The following is a 22,455-nucleotide window of genomic DNA, read 5'->3' as shown; positions in this document are numbered from 1 at the left end:
TATATCCTCCGAACACCACAATATATCCTCCAAACACCACAATATATCCTCCAAACACCACACAAACACCACAATATATCCTCCCAACACCACAATATATCCTCCCAACACCACAATATATCCTCCCAACACCACAATATATCCTCCCAACACCACAATATATCCTCCCAACACCACAATATATCCTCCCAACACCACAATATATCCTCCCAACACCACAATATATCCTCCCAACACCACAATATATCCTCCGAACACCACAATATATCCTCCAAACACCACAATATATCCTCCAAACACCACAATATATCCTCCGAACACCACAATATATCCTCCAAATATTATATCCTCCGAACACCACAATATATCCTCCGAACAATATATCCTCCGAACAATATATCCTCCGAACACCACAATATATCCTCCGAACACCACAATATATCCTCCGAACACCACAATATATCCTCCAAACACCACAATATATCCTCCAAACACCACAATATATCCTCCAAACACCACAATATATCCTCCAAACACCACAATATATCCTCCAAACACCACAATATATCCTCCAAACACCACAATATATCCTCCAAACACCACAATATATCCTCCAAACACCACAATATATCCTCCGAACAATATATCCTCCAAACACCACAATATATCCTCCAAACACCACAATATATCCTCCCAACACCACAATATATCCTCCCAACACCACAATATATCCTCCCAACACCACAATATATCCTCCCAACACCACAATATATCCTCCCAACACCACAATATATCCTCCCAACACCACAATATATCCTCCCAACACCACAATATATCCTCCCAACACCACAATATATCCTCCCAACACCACAATATATCCTCCCAACACCACAATATATCCTCCCAACACCACAATATATCCTCCGAACACCACAATATATCCTCCAAACACCACAATATATCCTCCAAACACCACAATATATCCTCCAAACACCACAATATATCCTCCAAACACCACAATATATCCTCCAAACAATATATCCTCCAAACACCACAATATATCTTCCAAACACCACAATATATCCTCCGAACACCACAATATATCCTCCAAACACCACAATATATCCTCCAAACACCACAATATATCCTCCAAACACCACAATATATCCTCCGAACACCACAATATATCCTCCAAATATTATATCCTCCGAACACCACAATATATCCTCCGAACAATATATCCTCCGAACAATATATCCTCCGAACACCACAATATATCCTCCAAACACCACAATATATCCTCCAAACACCACAATATATCCTCCAAACACCACAATATATCCTCCAAACACCACAATATATCCTCCAAACACCACAATATATCCTCCAAACACCACAATATATCCTCCAAACACCACAATATATCCTCCGAACAATATATCCTCCAAACACCACAATATATCCTCCAAACACCACAATATATCCTCCAAACACCACAATATATCCTCCAAACACCACAATATATCCTCCAAACACCACAATATATCCTCCAAACACCACAATATATCCTCCAAACACCACAATATATCCTCCAAACACCACAATATATCCTCCAAACAATATATCCTCCAAACACCACAATATATCTTCCAAACACCACAATATATCCTCCGAACACCACAATATATCCTCCGAACAATATATCCACCAAACACCACAATATATCCTCCAAACACCACAATATATCCTCCAAACACCACAATATATCCTCCAAACACCACAATATATCCTCCGAACAATATATCCTCCAAACACCACAATATATCCTCCAAACACCACAATATATCCTCCAAACACCACAATATATCCTCCCAACACCACAATATATCCTCCCAACACCACAATATATCCTCCCAACACCACAATATATCCTCCCAACACCACAATATATCCTCCCAACACCACAATATATCCTCCAAACACCACAATATATCCTCCAAACACCACAATATATCCTCCGAACACCACAATATATCCTCCGAACACCACAATATATCCTCCGAACACCACAATATATCCTCCGAACACCACAATATATCCTCCAAACACCACAATATATCCTCCGAACACCACAATATATCCTCCAAACATTATATCCTCCGAACACCACAATATATCCTCCGAACAATATATCCTCCGTACAATATATCCTCCGAACACCACAATATATCCTCCAAACACCACAATATATCCTCCAAACACCACACAAACACCACAATATATCCTCCCAACACCACAATATATCCTCCCAACACCACAATATATCCTCCCAACACCACAATATATCCTCCCAACACCACAATATATCCTCCCAACACCACAATATATCCTCCCAACACCACAATATATCCTCCCAACACCACAATATATCCTCCCAACACCACAATATATCCTCCGAACACCACAATATATCCTCCAAACACCACAATATATCCTCCAAACACCACAATATATCCTCCGAACACCACAATATATCCTCCAAATATTATATCCTCCGAACACCACAATATATCCTCCGAACAATATATCCTCCGAACAATATATCCTCCGAACACCACAATATATCCTCCGAACACCACAATATATCCTCCGAACACCACAATATATCCTCCAAACACCACAATATATCCTCCAAACACCACAATATATCCTCCAAACACCACAATATATCCTCCAAACACCACAATATATCCTCCAAACACCACAATATATCCTCCAAACACCACAATATATCCTCCAAACACCACAATATATCCTCCAAACACCACAATATATCCTCCAAACACCACAATATATCCTCCGAACAATATATCCTCCAAACACCACAATATATCCTCCAAACACCACAATATATCCTCCAAACACCACAATATATCCTCCAAACACCACAATATATCCTCCAAACACCACAATATATCCTCCAAACACCACAATATATCCTCCAAACACCACAATATATCCTCCAAACAATATATCCTCCAAACACCACAATATATCTTCCAAACACCACAATATATCCTCCAAACACCACAATATATCCTCCGAACAATATATCCTCCAAACACCACAATATATCCTCCAAACACCACAATATATCCTCCAAACACCACAATATATCCTCCAAACACCACAATATATCCTCCAAACACCACAATATATCCTCCAAACACCACAATATATCCTCCAAACAATATATCCTCCAAACACCACAATATATCTTCCAAACACCACAATATATCCTCCGAACACCACAATATATCCTCCGAACAATATATCCTCCAAACACCACAATATATCCTCCAAACACCACAATATATCCTCCAAACACCACAATATATCCTCCAAACACCACAATATATCCTCCAAACACCACAATATATCCTCCGAACAATATATCCTCCAAACACCACAATATATCCTCCAAACACCACAATATATCCTCCGAACACCACAATATATCCTCCAAACACCACAATATATCCTCCCAACACCACAATATATCCTCCCAACACCACAATATATCCTCCCAACACCACAATATATCCTCCCAACACCACAATATATCCTCCAAACACCACAATATATCCTCCAAACACCACAATATATCCTCCAAACACCACAATATATCCTCCGAACACCACAATATATCCTCCGAACACCACAATATATCCTCCGAACACCACAATATATCCTCCGAACACCACAATATATCCTCCGAACACCACAATATATCCTCCAAACATTATATCCTCCGAACACCACAATATATCCTCCAAATATTATATCCTCCAAACACCACAATATATCCTCCGAACAATATATCCTCCAAACACCACAATATATCCTCCAAACACCACAATATATCCTCCAAACACCACAATATATCCTCCAAACACCACAATATATCCTCCAAACACCACAATATATCCTCCAAACACCACAATATATCCTCCAAACACCACAATATATCCTCCAAACAATATATCCTCCAAACACCACAATATATCTTCCAAACACCACAATATATCCTCCAAACACCACAATATATCCTCCGAACAATATATCCTCCAAACACCACAATATATCCTCCAAACACCACAATATATCCTCCAAACACCACAATATATCCTCCAAACACCACAATATATCCTCCAAACACCACAATATATCCTCCAAACACCACAATATATCCTCCAAACAATATATCCTCCAAACACCACAATATATCTTCCAAACACCACAATATATCCTCCGAACACCACAATATATCCTCCGAACAATATATCCTCCAAACACCACAATATATCCTCCAAACACCACAATATATCCTCCAAACACCACAATATATCCTCCAAACACCACAATATATCCTCCAAACACCACAATATATCCTCCGAACAATATATCCTCCAAACACCACAATATATCCTCCAAACACCACAATATATCCTCCAAACACCACAATATATCCTCCCAACACCACAATATATCCTCCCAACACCACAATATATCCTCCCAACACCACAATATATCCTCCCAACACCACAATATATCCTCCAAACACCACAATATATCCTCCAAACACCACAATATATCCTCCAAACACCACAATATATCCTCCGAACACCACAATATATCCTCCGAACACCACAATATATCCTCCGAACACCACAATATATCCTCCGAACACCACAATATATCCTCCGAACACCACAATATATCCTCCGAACACCACAATATATCCTCCAAACATTATATCCTCCGAACACCACAATATATCCTCCGAACAGTATATCCTCCGTACAATATATCCTCCGAACACCACAATATATCCTCCAAACACCACAATATATCCTCCAAACACCACACAAACACCACAATATATCCTCCAAACACCACAATATATCCTCCAAACACCACAATATATCCTCCAAACACCACAATATATCCTCCAAACACCACAATATATCCTCCGAACAATATATCCTCCAAACACCACAATATATCCTCCAAACACCACAATATATCCTCCGAACAATATATCCTCCAAACACCACAATATATCCTCCAAACACCACAATATATCCTCCGAACACCACAATATATCCTCCGAACACCACAATATATCCTCCAAACAATATATCCTCCAAACACCACAATATATCTTCCAAACACCACAATATATCCTCCGAACACCACAATATATCCTCCGAACAATATATCCTCCAAACACCACAATATATCCTCCGAACACCACAATATATCCTCCAAACAATATATCCTCCAAACACCACAATATATCTTCCAAACACCACAATATATCTTCCAAACACCACAATATATCCTCCAAACACCACAATATATCCTCCAAACAATATATCCTCCAAACACCACAATATATCCTCCAAACACCACAATATATCCTCCAAACACCACAATATATCCTCCAAACACCACAATATATCCTCCAAACACCACAATATATCCTCCAAACACCACAATATATCCTCCAAACACCACAATATATCCTCCAAACACCACAATATATCCTCCAAACACCACAATATATCCTCCAAACACCACAATATATCCTCCGAACACCACAATATATCCTCCAAACAATATATCCTCCAAACACCACAATATATCCTCCGAACACCACAATATATCCTCCAAACAATATATCCTCCAAACACCACAATATATCTTCCAAACACCACAATATATCCTCCAAACACCACAATATATCCTCCGAACACCACAATATATCCTCCGAACAATATATCCTCCAAACACCACAATATATCTTCCAAACACCGCAATATATCCTCCGAACAATATATCCTCCAAACACCACAATATATCCTCCAAACACCACAATATATCCTCCCAACACCACAATATATCCTCCGAACACCACAATATATCCTCCGAACAATATATCCTCCAAACACCACAATATATCCTCCAAACACCACAATATATCCTCCGAACAATATATCCTCCAAACACCACAATATATCCTCCAAACACCACAATATATCCTCCAAACACCACAATATATCCTCCGAACAATATATCCTCCAAACACCACAATATATCCTCCAAACACCACAATATATCCTCCAAACACCACAATATATCCTCCCAACACCACAATATATCCTCCCAACACCACAATATATCCTCCGAACACCACAATATATCCTCCGAACAATATATCCTCCGAACAATATATCCTCCGAACACCACAATATATCCTCCGAACACCACAATATATCCTCCAAACACCACAATATATCCTCCAAACACCACAATATATCATCCAAACACCACAATATATCCTCCCAACACCACAATATATCCTCCCAACACCACAATATATCCTCCGAACACCACAATATATCCTCCGAACAATATATCCTCCGAACACCGGCTTCTCTGGCTTTATCACTTAAACATTACCCAGTGTCAGTGGTGTGGGAAAGATGGCTTCATCAGGTCGCTATAAATCACTGGTTGTCCACCTTCTTCCTCTTTCGCTCTCTCTGAAACGGCTCAACTGTTCAGATGGGGGGGGGGGGGGGGTTGGACTGTAACTGTTCATATGGGGGGGGGGGGTTGGACTGTAACTGTTCAGATGGGGGGGGGGGGGGGTTGGACTGTAACTGTTCATATGGGGGGGGGGGGGTTGGACTGTAACTGTTCAGATGGGGGGGGGGGGGGGGGGTTGGACTGTAACTGTTCAGATGGGGGGGGGGGGTTGGACTGTAACTGTTCAGATGGGGGGGAGGGTTGGACTGTAACTGTTCAGATGGGGGGGGGGGGGGGGGTTGGACTGTAACTGTTCAGATGGGGGGGGGGTTGGACTGTAACTGTTCAGATGGGGGGGGGGGGGGGGGGGGGGGGTTGGACTGTAACTGTTCAGATGGGGGGGAGGGTTGGACTGTAACTGTTCAGATGGGGGGGGGGGGGGTTGGACTGTAACTGTTCAGATGGGGGGGGGGGTTGGACTGTAACTGTTCAGATGGGGGGGAGGGTTGGACTGTAACTGTTCAGATGGGGGGGGGGGGGGGGGTTGGACTGTAACTGTTCAGATGGGGGGGGGGTTGGACTGTAACTGTTCAGATGGGGGGGGGGGGGGGGGGGGGGGTTGGACTGTAACTGTTCAGATGGGGGGGAGGGTTGGACTGTAACTGTTCAGATGGGGGGGGGGGGGTTGGACTGTAACTGTTCAGATGGGGGGGGGGGGGGGGGGTTGGACTGTAACTGTTCAGATGTGGGGGGGGGTTGGACTGTAACTGTTCAGATGGGGGGGGGGGGGGTTGGACTGTAACTGTTCAGATGGGGGGGGGGGGGTGGACTGTAACTGTTCAGATGGGGGGGGTGTTGGACTGTAACTGTTCAGATGTGGGGGGTTGGACTGTAACTGTTCAGATGGGGGGGGGGGGTTGGACTGTAACTGTTCAGATGGGGGGGGGGGGGGTTGGACTGTAACTGTTCAGATGGGGTGGGGGGGGGGGGGGTTGGACTGTAACTGTTCAGATGGGGGGGAGGGTTGGACTGTAACTGTTCAGATGGGGGGGGGGGGTTGGACTGTAACTGTTCAGATGGGGGGGGGGGGGGGTTGGACTGTAACCGTTCAGATGGGGGGGGGGGGGGGGGGTTGGACTGTAACTGTTCAGATGGGGGGGGGGGTTGGACTGTAACTGTTCAGATGGGGGGGGGGGGGTTGGACTGTAACTGTTCAGATGGGGGGGGGGGTTGGACTGTAACTGTTCAGATGGGGGGGGGGGGGGGGGGGGGGTTGGACTGTAACTGTTCAGATGGGGGGGGGGTTGGACTGTAACTGTTCAGATGGGGGGGTGGACTGTAACTGTTCAGATGGGGGGGGGGGGGTTGGACTGTAACTGTTCAGATGGGGGGGGGGGGGGGGGGGGGGGGGGGTTGGACTGTAACTGTTCAGATGGGGGGGTTTATTTGGCATTAGTAGAGGGCCAAAGGTTCCACTCAGAGAAGCCAGTTGCTTTTATCAAAGAAAGCAGTATAAAGTAGCCTAGTAATTTAATTTAAGACAGAGTCTTTAGTTTGTGTCGATTCAATTATATGTACCAGTATTAAGCCTAGTTTTGGCCTAGTTTCAATACAGCTTGGGCCAAACTAGGGTGGCAAATAGTAGGAGGGAACACATCCACTGCAGCATTTAAAAGTTGGCTAGCGCTTTTACATTACGCTTCTATTTAAGTAGGGTTTGTAAAGTTATTTTTTTATAAGTAGTGAACAGTTAAATACTAGTGAATACATCAGGTATAACTCATTCCTCAACACCTAATGAACTGCTAACTGACAGTCCTCTACTACCATCTGCTTGTTGAGGACCACTAAGTAGACAGGTGTTTGTCCTGCCTGTCACTGGGGTCATCTCACCCATTGCAGTAGTCTGGGCTAAGGCTTGTCATTCAGTCCATCGCCTCAGTGGTCATATTTATATTGCTGTCATCTGTCCAAGGGCCTCTTTGACCTTACGGGGCCGTATGTATCAAGCCTCTCAGAGTAGGAGTGTTGATCTAGGATCAGGTCCCTCCCTGTCTATGTCATTTCATTCATTTTCTATATTAAAAAAGGTGAAACTGATCCTAAATCAGATGCTTGATATATGGACCCTGAGCTACAGCGAACAGAGGGCCCAGTTGGGTTTCCTTGAGAAACTCCAGTCCCCTTCCTTGGTCCCCTTCCTTGGTCCCCTTCCTTGGTCCCCCTTCCTTGGTCCCCTTCCTTGGTCCCCTTCCTTGGTCCCCTTCCTTGGTACCCTCCAGAGTCAGACAGCCTCCCGAATGGCACCTTAAGCCCTTTGGGGGGCCTGACCAAAAGGAGTGCACTACTTTTGACTAGAGTCCATCACTACATAGGGAACAGGGTACCATTTCAGACACAGCCAGCCATAGCCCTGGTCAAAGGTAGTGCACTACATAGGGAATAGGGTACCATTTCAGACACAGCCAGCCATAGCCCTGGTCAAAGGTAGTGCACTACATAGGGAATAGGGTACCATTTCAGACACAGCCAGCCATAGCCCTGGTCAAAGGTAGTGCACTACATAGGGAATAGGGTACCATTTCAGACACAGCCAGCCATAGCCCTGGTCAAAAGTAGTGCACTACATAGGGAATAGGGTACCATTTCAGACACAGCCAGCCATAGCCCTGGTCAAAGGTAGTGCACTATTATAGGGAATAGGGTACCATTTCATCCCAAGTGTTCATACACAGTAAGGGCTTTTGTTGGTGCCGAGCGAGTGTTGGGTGAGGTGTGGGTGTGGTATAGTGAGGTGGGGTGAGGTGAGGTGTTGTGAGGTGGGGTATAGTGAGGTGAGGTGGGGTATAGTGAGGTGGGGTATAGTGAGGTGAGGTGTGGTATGGTGAGGTGAGGGGAGGTATGGGGAGAGTTGTGTGGTATAGTGAGGTGAGGTGTGGTATAGTGAGGTGTGGGTGAGGTATAGTGAGGTGAGGTATGGTGAGGTGAGGTGTGGTATAGTGAGGTATGGTATAGTGAGGTGAGGTGTGGTATAGTGAGGTGAGGTGAGGTATAGTGAGGTGAGGTATGGTGTGGTATAGTGAGGTGTGGTGAGGTATAGTGAGGTGTGGTATGGTGAGGTGAGGTATGGGTGGTGTGGTGAGGTGTGGTATAGTGAGGTGTGGTGAGGTATAGTGAGGTATGGGTGGTGTGGTGAGGTGTGGTATAGTGAGGTATGGTGAGGTGTGGTATAGTGAGGTGTGGTGAGGTATAGTGAGGTATGGGTGGTGTGGTGATGTGTGGTATAGTGAGGTATGGTGAGGTGTGGTATAGTGAGGTGTGGTGAGGTGTGGTATAGTATGGTGAGGTATGGTATAGTGAGGTGTGGTATAGTGAGGTGAGGTGAGGTATGGTGTGGTATAGTGTGGTGAGGTATAGTGAGGTGTGGTGAGGTATAGTGAGGTGTGGTGTGGTGTTGTGTTGCCTCTGTCTCTCTGAAAGTGGACACCTTCCAAATAGTGTTACATTTCAGCCAGGCCAAGGTGTTCCGGCCCTGCTAATCTGGGTCACTTTATCTGTCTGTAGTAGTAGCTGTTTCCTTGTGTAACAATACAGCCAGAAGGAAGTATATAAGTAACTGTTTGGAATACAATTCATGAGTCGTCATTTTGATGTGGGGTGTTTTGGAACTGGAATCTAGAATGTATCACTGTTAATATTCTAGAATGTCTAAGCTCTAGAATATGACTAGTATTCTAGTGTTCAGGATCGCCATTTTGATGAGGGCTTCCCGCTTATCAGGCTGGCTTCATTAACAATCAAACCGCTTGACTTTGTCTGGTATACTTTGATAGGCCTACTTTGTGCACTGTGTTCTGATTTGGTGGCCGGCCAAGCTCACCACTGATTCCAGGAAAGGAAGCAGGGAATCCATTGTTAGTTCATATTAGGCCACATGGATATACAACATAGCTCCAGAGAATGTGTGTGTGTGTGTGTGTGTGTGTGGTGCAACACACAGTTAGGGCTGAGCGATTTCGCCTAAAAATCACATCTTGATTCTTTCTAAATTATGGCCAATATACATATACAGTACCAGTCAAAAGTTTGGACACTCCTACTCATTCCTGGGTTTTTCTTTATTTTACTATTTTCTACATTGTAGAATAATAGTGAACATATCAAAATTATGAAATAACACATATGGAATCATGTAGTAACCAAAAAAGTGTTAAACAAAAAAAATAAATATATATTTTAGATTCTTCAAAGTAGCCACCCTTTGCCTTGATGACAGCTTTGCACACTCTTGGCATTCTCTCAACCAGCTTCACCTGGAATACTTTCCCAATAGTCTTGAAGGAGTTCCCACATATTCTGAGTACTTGTTGGCTGCTTTTCCTTCACTCTGCGGTCCAACTCATCCCAAACCATCTCAATTGGGTTGAGGTCGGGTAATTGTGCAGGCCAGGTCATCTGATGCAGCACTCATCACTCTCCTTCTTGGTCAAATAGCTCTTACACAGCCTGGAGGTGTTTTGGGTCATTGTCCTGTTGAAAAACAAATGATAGTCCCACTAAGCGCAAACCAGATGGGAAGGCGTATCGCTGCACAATGCTGTGGTTGCCATGCTGGTTAAGTGTGCCTTGAATTCTAAACAAATCACAGACAAGTGTCACCAGCAAAGCACCCCGACACCATCACACCTCCTCCTCTATGCTTCACAGTGGGAACCACACATACGGAGATCATCCGAACCAAAAATCTCTAATTTGGACTCATCAGACCAAAGGACAGATTTCCACCGGTCTAATGTCCATTGCTCGTGTTTCTTTGGCCCAAGCAAGTCTCTTCTTCTTATTGGTGTCCTTTAGTAGTGGTTTCTTTGCAGCAATTCGACCATGAAGGCCTGATTCACACAGTCTCCTCTGAACAGTTGATGTTGAGATGTTTGTTGAACTCTGTGAAGCATTTATTTGGGCTGCAATTTCTGAGGCTGCTAACTGTATTAGTAGGTAACTTTGGGTCTTCCTTTCCTGTGGTGGTCCTCATGAGAGCCAGTTTCATCATAGAGCTTGATGGTTTTTGCGACTGCACTTGAAGAAACTTTCAAAGTTCTTGAGATTTTCCGGATTGATTGACCTTCATGTCTTAAAGTAATGATGGACTGTCGTTTTTCGTTGCTTTTTTGGGCTGTTCTTGCCATAATATGGACTTGGTCTTTTACCAAATGGGGCTATCTTCTGTATACCACCCCTACCTTGTCACAACACAACTGATAGGCTCAAATGCATTATGAAGGAAATAAATTCTACAAATGAACATTTCACAAGGCACACCTGTTAATTGAAATGCATTCCAGGTGGCGACGTCATGAAGCTGGTTGAGAGAATGCCAAGAGTGTGCAAGGCTGTCATCAAGGCAAAGGGTGTCTACTTTGAAGAAACTTAAATATTAAATATATTTGACACTTTTTTGGGGGGGTTCTACATGGTTATGTGTTATTTCATCGTTTTGATATCTTCAATATTATTGTACAATGTAGACAATAGTAAAAATAAAGAAAAATGTGTAGGTGTGTCCAAACCTTTGACTGGTACTGTATATACAGTTGAAGTCGGAGGTTTACATACACTTAGGTTGGAGTCATTAAAACTCATTTTTCAACCACTCCACAAATTTCTTGTTAACAAACTATAGTTTTGGCAAGTCGGTTAGGACATCTACTTTGTGGATGACACAAGTCATTTTTCCAACAATTGTTTACAGACAAATTATTGAACTTATAATTTACTGTGTCACAATTCCAGTGGGTCAGAAGTTTACATACACTAAGTTGACTGTGCTTTTAAACAGCTTGGAAAATTCCAGAAAATGATGTCATAGCTTTAGAAGCTTCTGATAGGCTAATTGACATAATTTGAGTCAATTGGAGGTGTACCTGTGGATGTATTTCAAGGCCTACCTTCAAACTGAGTGCCTCTTTGCTTGACATCATGGGAAAATCAAAAGATTTCACACGAGCCGGGTTGTGTCAAACCCACACTCATTCTTATGTTTAATAAATGTATGGTATAGTGGGTGTGTGGCAGGCTTACAATGATGGCAAAAAACAACATTTGAGAGTGAGCTGACCCTGGTGCTAGAGGGGGTACAGCTGGAGTGTGCTGACCCTGGTGCTAGAGGGGGTACAGCTGGAGTGTGCTGACCCTGGTGCTAGAGGGGGTACAGCTGGAGTGTGCTGACCCTGGTGCTAGAGGGGGTACAGCTGGAGTGTGCTGACCCTGGTGCTAGAGGGGGTACAGCTGGAGTGCGCTGACCCTGGTGCTAGAGGGGGTACAGCTGGAGTGCGCTGACCCTGGTGCTAGAGGGGGTACAGCTGGAGTGCGCTGACCCTGGTGCTAGAGGGGGTACAGCTGGAGTGCGCTGACCCTGGTGCTAGAGGGGGTACAGCTGGAGTGTGCTGACCCTGGTGCTAGAGTGGGTACGCACCTGGAGGTTGAATGTTTGAAGGGGTACGGGACTATAACAGGTTTGGGAACCACTGGTATAAAGGATAGCCCTGCGTCCTAAATTACACCCTATTCCCCTATATAGTGCACTACTTTTGACCAGCGCCCATAGCACTATATAGGACATAGGGTGCCATTTGGGACAGTGATTCAGTTCAGGATGTTTATAATCAGTTCTAGCTACTTTATTATAGTTATTTAAACTACATGTGATGATATTAACAGATTAAGAAGAGAACAAAATGTTTCTCACGTTCAGTTTAATATAGCGTGGCTCATAAACTGAACACTCATTAGACCTACTGTACACAGACCGATACAAGGAAGTTACTGTACTTTGTTTGCTTCCTTCCTTATTGTTGGCTGGATCTTCTATAATTCCAATTTAAGAATAGCTCGTAGGCTAGTAAGCTACATTTCCAGAGTGCCTTCCTCAACACTACTTACATGGACAAGGTTGCTGCTGTCCCCTTGGGGATAGAGTGTGGAGGATGTAGAGGATGTAGTAACGGTGGAGGATGTAGTAACGGTGGAGGATGTAGTAACGGTGGAGGATGTAGTAACGGTGGAGGATGTAGTAACGGTGGAGGATGTAGTAACGGTGGAGGATGTAGTAACGGTGGAGGATGTAGTAACGGTGGAGGATGTAGTAACGGTGGAGGATGTAGTAACGGTAACGGTTGAGGATGTAGAGGATGTAGTAACGGTGGAGGATGTAGTAACGTGGAGGATGTAGTAACGGTAGAGGATGTAGTAACGGTAACGGTGGAGGATGTAGTAACGTGGAGGATGTAGTAACGTGGAGGATGTAGAGGATGTAGTAACGTGGAGGATGTAGTAACGTGGAGGATGTAGTAACGGTGGAGGATGTAGTAACGTGGAGGATGTAGAGGATGTAGTAACGGTGGAGGATGTAGTAACGGTAACTGTGGAGGATGTAGTAACGGTGGAGGATGTAGAGGATGTAGTAACGGTGGAGGATGTCGTAACGGTAACTGTGGAGGATGTCGTAACGGTAACTGTGGAGGATGTAGTAACGGTAACGGTGGAGGATGTAGTAACGGTGGAGGATGTAGTAACGGTGGAGGATGTAGTAACGTGGAGGATGTAGTAACGGTGGAGGATGTAGTAACGGTGGAGGATGTAGTAACGTGGAGGATGTAGTAACGTGGAGGATGTAGTAACGGTGGAGGATGTAGTAACGGTGGAGGATGTAGTAACGGTAGAGGATGTAGTAACGGTAACGGTGGAGGATGTAGTAACGGTGGAGGATGTAGTAACGGTGGAGGATGTAGTAACGTGGAGGATGTAGTAACGTGGAGGATGTAGTAACGGTGGAGGATGTAGTAACGGTAACGGTGGAAGATGTAGTAACGGTTGAGGATGTAGTAACGGTAACGGTGGAGGATGTAGAGGATGTAGTAACGGTAACGGTGGTGGATGTAGTAACGGTAACGGTGGAGGATGTAGTAACGGTGGAGGATGTAGTAACGGTGGAGGATGTAGTAACGTGGAGGATGTAGTAACGGTGGAGGATGTAGTAACGGTAGAGGATGTAGTAACGGTAACGGTGGAGGATGTAGTAACGGTGGAGGATGTAGTAACGGTGGAGGATGTAGTAACGTGGAGGATGTAGTAACGTGGAGGATGTAGTAACGGTGGAGGATGTAGTAACGGTAACGGTGGAAGATGTAGTAACGGTGGAGGATGTAGTAACGGTAACGGTGGAGGATGTAGAGGATGTAGTAACGGTGGAGGATGTAGTAACGTGGAGGATGTAGTAACGGTAACGGTGGAGGATGCAGTAACGTGGAGGATGTAGTAACGGTAGAGGATGTAGTAACGGTGGTGGATGTAGTAACGGTGGTGGATGTAGTAACGTGGAGGATGTAGTAACGTGGAGGATGTAGTAACGGTGGAGGATGTAGTAACGGTGGAGGATGTAGTAACGGTAGAGGATGTAGTAACGGTAGAGGATGTAGTAACGGTAGAGGATGTAGTAACGGTGGTGGATGTAGTAACGTGGAGGATGTAGTAACGGTGGAGGATGTAGTAACGGTGGAGGATGTAGTAACGGTGGAGGATGTAGTAACGTGGAGGATGTAGTAACGTGGAGGATGTAGTAACGGTGGAGGATGTAGTAACGGTAACGGTGGAGGATGTAGTAACGTGGAGGATGTAGTAACGTGGAGGATGTAGTAACGTGGAGGATGTAGTAACGGTGGAGGATGTAGTAACGTGGAGGATGTAGTAACGGTGGAGGATGTAGTAACGGTAACGGTGGAGGATGCAGTAACGTGGAGGATGTAGTAACGTGGAGGATGTAGTAACGGTGGAGGATGTAGTAACGTGGAGGATGTAGTAACGTGGAGGATGTAGTAACGTGGAGGATGTAGTAACGGTGGAGGATGTAGTAACGGTGGAGGATGTAGTAACGTGGAGGATGTAGTAACGGTGGAGGATGTAGTAACGTGGAGGATGTAGTAACGTGGAGGATGTAGTAACGTGGAGGATGTAGTAACGGTGAAGGATGTAGTAACGGTGGAGGATGTAGTAACGTGGAGGATGTAGTAACGTGGAGGATGTAGTAACGTGGAGGATGTAGTAACGGTGGAGGATGTAGTAACGGTAACGGTGGAGGATGCAGTAACGTGGAGGATGTAGTAACGTGGAGGATGTAGTAACGTGGAGGATGTAGTAACGGTGGAGGATGTAGTAACGTGGAGGATGTAGTAACGTGGAGGATGTAGTAACGGTAACGGTGGAGGATGCAGTAACGTGGAGGATGTAGTAACGTGGAGGATGTAGTAACGGTGGAGGATGTAGTAACGGTGGAGGATGTAGTAACGGTGGAGGATGTAGTAACGGTGGAGGATGTAGTAACGTGGAGGATGTAGTAACGTGGAGGATGTAGAGGATGTAGTAACGGTGGAGGATGTAGTAACGGTGGAGGATGTAGTAACGGTGGTGGATGTAGTAACGGTGGAGGATGTAGTAACGGTGAAGGATGTAGTAACGGTGGAGGATGTAGTAACGTGGAGGATGTAGTAACGGTGGAGGATGTAGTAACGTGGAGGATGTAGTAACGGTGGAGGATGTAGTAACGGTGGAGGATGTAGTAACGGTGGAGGATGTAGTAACGTGGAGGATGTAGTAACGTGGAGGATGTAGTAACGGTGGAGGATGTAGTAACGGTGGAGGATGTAGTAACGGTGGAGGATGTAGTAACGTGGAGGATGTAGTAACGGTGGAGGATGTAGTAACGGTAACGGTGGAGGATGCAGTAACGTGGAGGATGTAGTAACGTGGAGGATGTAGTAACGTGGAGGATGTAGTAACGGTGGAGGATGTAGTAACGTGGAGGATGTAGTAACGTGGAGGATGTAGTAACGTGGAGGATGTAGTAACGGTAACGGTGGAGGATGCAGTAACGTGGAGGATGTAGTAACGTGGAGGATGTAGTAACGGTGGAGGATGTAGTAGCGGTGGAGGATGTAGTAACGTGGAGGATGTAGTAACGTGGAGGATGTAGAGGATGTAGTAACGGTGGAGGATGTAGTAACGGTGGAGGATGTAGTAACGGTGGAGGATGTAGTAACGTGGAGGATGTAGTAACGTGGAGGATGTAGAGGATGTAGTAACGGTAGAGGATGTAGTAACGGTAGAGGATGTAGTAACGGTGGAGGATGTAGTAACGGTAACGGTGGAGGATGTAGTAACGTAACGGTGGAGGATGTAGTAACGTGGAGGATGTAGTAACGTGGAGGATGTAGTAACGTGGAGGATGTAGTAACGTGGAGGATGTAGTAACGTGGAGGATGTAGTAACGGTAACGGTGGTGGATGTAGTAACGTGGAGGATGTAGTAACGTGGAGGATGTAGTAACGTGGAGGATGTAGTAACGTGGAGGATGTAGTAACGTGGAGGATGTAGTAACGTGGAGGATGTAGTAACGGTAACGGTGGTGGATGTAGTAACGTGGAGGATGTAGTAACGGTGGAGGATGTAGTAACGTGGAGGATGTAGTAACGTGGAGGATGTAGTAACGTGGAGGATGTAGTAACGTGGAGGATGTAGTAACGTGGAGGATGTAGTAACGGTAACGGTGGTGGATGTAGTAACGTGGAGGATGTAGTAACGTGGAGGATGTAGTAATGGTGGATGATGTAGTAACGGTGGAGGATGTAGTAACGGTAGAGGATGTAGTAACGGTAACGGTGGAGGATGTATTAACGGTGGAGGATGTAGTAACGGTGACGGTGGAGGATGTAGTAACGGTGGTGGATGTAGTAACGGTAGAGGATGTAGTAACGGTGGTGGATGTAGTAACGGTGGAGGATGTAGTAACGGTAGAGGATGTAGTAACGGTGGTGGATGTAGTAACGGCGGTGGATGTAGTAACGGCGGTGGATGTAGTAACGGCGGAGGATGTAGTAACGGTGGAGGATGTAGTAACGGTGGAGGATGTAGTAACGGTAGAGGATGTAGTAACGGTGGAGGATGTAGTAACGGTGGTGGATGTAGTAACGGTGGAGGATGTAGTAACGGTGGTGGATGTAGTAACGGTGGTGGATGTAGTAACGGTGGTGGATGTAGTAACGGTGGTGGATGTAGTAACGGTGGTGGATGTAGTAACGGTGGAGGATGTAGTAACGGTGGAGGATGTAGTAACGGTGGAGGATGTAGTAACGGTGGAGGATGTAGTAACGGTAACGGTGGAGGATGTAGAGGATATAGTAACGGTGGAGGATGTAGTAATGGTGGAGGATGTAGTAACGGTGATGGATGTAGTAACGGTGGAGGATGTAGTAACGGTCACGGTGGAGCATGTAGTAACGGTGGAGGATGTAGTAACGGTGGTGGATGTAGTAACGGTAACGGTAGAGGATGTAGTAACGGTGGTGGATGTAGTAACGGTGGAGGATGTAGTAACGGTGGTGGATGTAGTAACGGTGGAGGATGTAGTAACGGTGGAGGATGTAGTAACGGTGGTGGATGTAGTAACGGTGGTGGATGTAGTAACGGTGGAGGATGTAGTAACGGTGGAGGATGTAGTAACGGTGGAGGATGTAGTAACGGTGGAGGATGTAGTAACGGTGGTGGATGTAGTAACGGTGGTGGATGTAGTAACGGTGGAGGATGTAGTAACGGTGGAGGATGTAGTAACGGTGGAGGATGTAGTAACGGTGGTGGATGTAGTAACGGTGGTGGATGTAGTAACGGTGGTGGATGTAGTAACGGTGGAGGATGTAGTAACGGTGGAGGATGTAGTAACGGTAGAGGATGTAGTAACGGTGGAGGATGTAGAGGATGTAGTAACGGTAACGGTGGAGGATGTAGTAACAGTTAAAATGACATCTCGTGATAGGTATTATTTATTATGAGATAGAATGTAACATCTAGTAACATAGAAACCTGCTAAAACACTCCATCATGCCGCGCTACGCAGCAACCGTGTGAACCGGCCGTTACCGTAAACATCTGTGAATATGGGCAGCGCTCTCCTCCGGTTCTGTCAGTTGCGCGCCAGCGTGGAGAATAACCGCGGTACAGAGAACCGGCTTTTCCCACGGGTGCTCGGGAATGCTTTAGGAGCGGAGGGTCTCTCTCCTTCGGTGGGGTTTATCAGCGGAGGGCATCGAAGGGGCACGATAGAAAACCTAATCCCATTAATCATTTATCAGATGACAGGACTATACTGAATTCAAATGGGAGAAGTGATATGAGTTGGTAGCAAAAGTTTTTTTGTGAAGGGTTTAGAAATGATCACGTTGCTGCTCCCGGGTTTTGTTGTTTTTAGATCGTGTTGTTTTTGTGTAGGTGACTGATAACCTGTTTTATAGTGGGATATTATTTAGTTTTGTAGGCTACGATTGATAACCTAAACCCGAGGTCAGGGTCAATTAAACGGACTAGCCAACTCTCGTTCATTTCTCTCGGTCGAAAGAACGAACCAACCCTCCTGGCCCACCTGTGCAGGTGGATAGTCTCTTCCTTCTCGTCGTTTTCAGGACTGATAGCTGGCCGCTGGAAGGTCTGGTGGTGGTGGTGGTGGGGAGGGAGGGGAGGGGAGGGGAGACGTGTGATTATAATGGCCCTCCTACCCTTCTCACAGAAATGATCAAATAATATGTAAGCGGTATGTAGGTGTGTGAGCGAGCAGCAGCGTTGTTTCATTGTGGCGATGGGAGGTTTTTTGACGCTCGGTTCACGGTACAACAGAAAGAGGCAGTGCTGAGTTAAAGAGACCGAATAGACATTTAGATTCAATACTGAGAGGGAAACACTTGGTCTGTTTCCAGAAAACCTTCGTTCTCTTGTGTATGTATCCTCTTGTTATTTCAACAATTCGAGTTTATTTTTTTTTGCGGGGGGGGGGGGAGAATCAAAAATTAGTGTGGATGCCGAAGGAAGGTCCGGTTGCGGGGAGAAAAGGAATCGTAGCGGGGAGAACATAGCCGTCCCAACGGCGGAGAAGCATCGCACCATTTGGATTTTTTCATGATAACGTCTTTGGCTATTATTTCGTATTTTCGATTGACGAGGTAGTTTAATGGAAGATATGAGTTGTCTGGGCAACAGCAAGACTGAAGATCAACGCATCGACGAAAAAGCACAACAAGAGGCGAATAAAAAAATTGAAAAACAGTTGCAAAAAGAAAGACAAGCGTATAAAGCGACGCACCGGCTGTTGTTATTGGGTACGGTTTTATTTAACGGCTTGGCCCGAACACTGTGATCTAAATATCATTCGTTTACCCTAACACGTATTTTTTGACAGCTTTCGCAATATGTCATGCTGGTGGATATTGATGGAAGCGAAGCCTAGCAAATAAATACATTTCGATAACATTCTTATTCATTTTTTTGAACGGTAACAAGATGACCCCCTTTATCGTTCCGTTATCAGCAACACATTGTAACGTTCTGTCCTCCTGTTCGCTTCATTTCCGAAGGTGCTGGAGAGTCCGGGAAAAGCACTGTTGTGAAACAGATGAGGATTCTACACGTCAATGGTTTTAACGCAGAGTGAGTACATGTTATCCACTGTTAAGAAAAGCCCATACTGAATCTCCATTTGACATATAGGTCCAGATATATATATATACCTATTTCATAACCATATTTTGTTATCATCAGAGACTCCCTGCCTGTGAGTGAGACTACAAGAGACTAGGTTTTCCTCCAGCACTACTGTAGAGCCTAGGCCCCTCTCTATCAGTGACCAACACACACTGTACAGCCAGGCGACTAGCTCTATCAGTGACCAACACACACTGTACAGTACAGCCAGGCGACTAGCTGTATCAGTGACCAACACACACTGTACTGTACAGCCAGGCTACTAGCTCTATCAGTGACCAACACACACTGTACTGTACAGCCAGGCTACTAGCTCTATCAGTGACCAACACACACTGTACTGTACAGCCAGGCGACTAGCTGTATCAGTGACCAACACACACTGTACTGTACAGCCAGGCTACTAGCTCTATCAGTGACCAACACACACTGTACTGTACAGCCAGGTGACTAGCTTTATCAGTGACCAACACACACAGTACTGTACAGCCAGGGGACTAGCTGTATCAGTGACCAACACACACTGTACTGTACAGCCAGGTGACTAGCTGTATCAGTGACCAACACACACTGTACTGTACAGCCAGGCTACTAGCTCTATCAGTGACCAACACACACTGTAGTGTACAGCCAGGCTACTAGCTCTATCAGTGACCAACACACACTGTACTGTACAGCCAGGCGACTAGCTGTATCAGTGACCAACACACACTGTACTGTACAGCCAGGCTACTAGCTCTATCAGTGACCAACACACACTGTACTGTACAGCCAGGCTACTAGCTGTATCAGTGACCAACACACACTGTACTGTACAGCCAGGCTACTAGCTCTATCAGTGACCAACACACACTGTACAGTACAGCCAGGCGACTAGCTGTATCAGTGACCAACACACACTGTACTGTACAGCCAGGCGACTAGCTGTATCAGTGACCAACACACACTGTACTGTACAGCCAGGCTACTAGCTCTATCAGTGACCAACACACACTGTAGTGTACAGCCAGGCTACTAGCTCTATCAGTGACCAACACACACTGTACTGTACAGCCAGGCGACTAGCTGTATCAGTGACCAACACACACTGTACTGTACAGCCAGGCGACTAGCTGTATCAGTGACCAACACACACTGTACTGTACAGCCAGGCTACTAGCTCTATCAGTGACCAACACACACTGTAGTGTACAGCCAGGCTACTAGCTCTATCAGTGACCAACACACACTGTACTGTACAGCCAGGCGACTAGCTGTATCAGTGCCCAACACACACTGTACTGTACAGCCAGGCGACTTGCTCTATCAGTGACCAACACACACTGTACTGTACAGCCAGGCGACTAGCTCTATCAGTGCCCAACACACACTGTACTGTACAGCCAGGCTACTAGCTGTATCAGTGACCAACACACACACTGTACTGTACAGCCAGGCGACTAGCTCTATCAGTGACCAACACACACTGTACTGTACAGCCAGGCTACTAGCTGTATCAGTGACCAACACACACACTGTACTGTACAGCCAGGCTACTAGCTGTATCAGTGACCAACACACACACTGTACTGTACAGCCAGGCGACTAGCTCTATCAGTGGGTCTGGTTCCCCCTAAAGCATCTTAAGACTCTCTCTTTGCTTACAGCAGACACGTATCGGCTGTATAGGCTTCCGTACGTGAGGCATGACGTCTCCCCTGACCGTCTGACTTATTACTGCAGTCACATTGTTTACTGTTATGTCGATATGTACAGTGAGGGAAAAAAGTATTTGATCCCCTGCTGATTTTGTACGTTTGCCCACTGACAAAGAAATTATCAGTCTATAATTTTAATGGTAGGTTTATTTGAACAGTGAGAGACAGAATAACAACAAAAATATCCAGAAAAATGCATGTCAAAAATGTTATAAATTGATTTGCATTTTAATGAGGGAAATAAGTATTTGACCCCTTCTCAATCAAAAAGATTTCTGGCTCCCAGGTGTCTTTCATACAGGTAACGAACGGAGATTAGGAGCACACTCTTAAAGGGAGTGCTCCTAATCTCAGTTTCTTACCTGTATAAAAGATACCTGTCCACAGAAGCAATCAATCAATCAGATTCCAAACTCTCCACCATGGCCAAGACCAAAGAGCTCTCCAAGGATGTCAGGGACAAGATTGTAGACCTACACAAGGCTGGAATGGGCTACAAGACCATCGCCAAGCAGCTTGGTGAGAAGGTGACAACATTTTCTGTGATTATTCGCAAATGGAAGAAACACAAAAGAACTGTCAATCTCCC

The 22,455-nt window shown here is 45.2% G+C and overlaps 1 protein-coding gene across 2 annotated transcripts in view; it reads left to right on the top strand.

The window, feature by feature from the left end:
• The window catches only part of LOC129813636 (guanine nucleotide-binding protein G(olf) subunit alpha-like), a 232,549-nt gene that overhangs the window by 56,053 nt on the left and 154,041 nt on the right, over positions 1-22,455 (top strand). The window contains exons 1-2 of one of the 2 annotated variants that reach the window (XM_055866005.1): positions 19,640-19,787; positions 20,043-20,115. In XM_055866005.1, coding sequence (XP_055721980.1) covers positions 19,640-19,787; positions 20,043-20,115 — 221 coding nt within the window. Of the gene's footprint in view, positions 1-19,639; positions 19,788-20,042; positions 20,116-22,455 lie in introns of those variants that run through there. The other variant, XM_055866004.1, reaches the window with a different exon arrangement.

This window comes from Salvelinus fontinalis, chromosome 17, assembly GCF_029448725.1.
Source record: "Salvelinus fontinalis isolate EN_2023a chromosome 17, ASM2944872v1, whole genome shotgun sequence".
In the NCBI taxonomy this organism is placed as follows: Eukaryota; Metazoa; Chordata; class Actinopteri; order Salmoniformes; family Salmonidae; genus Salvelinus; species Salvelinus fontinalis.
This window is presented reverse-complemented; position numbering and strand designations above follow the sequence as displayed.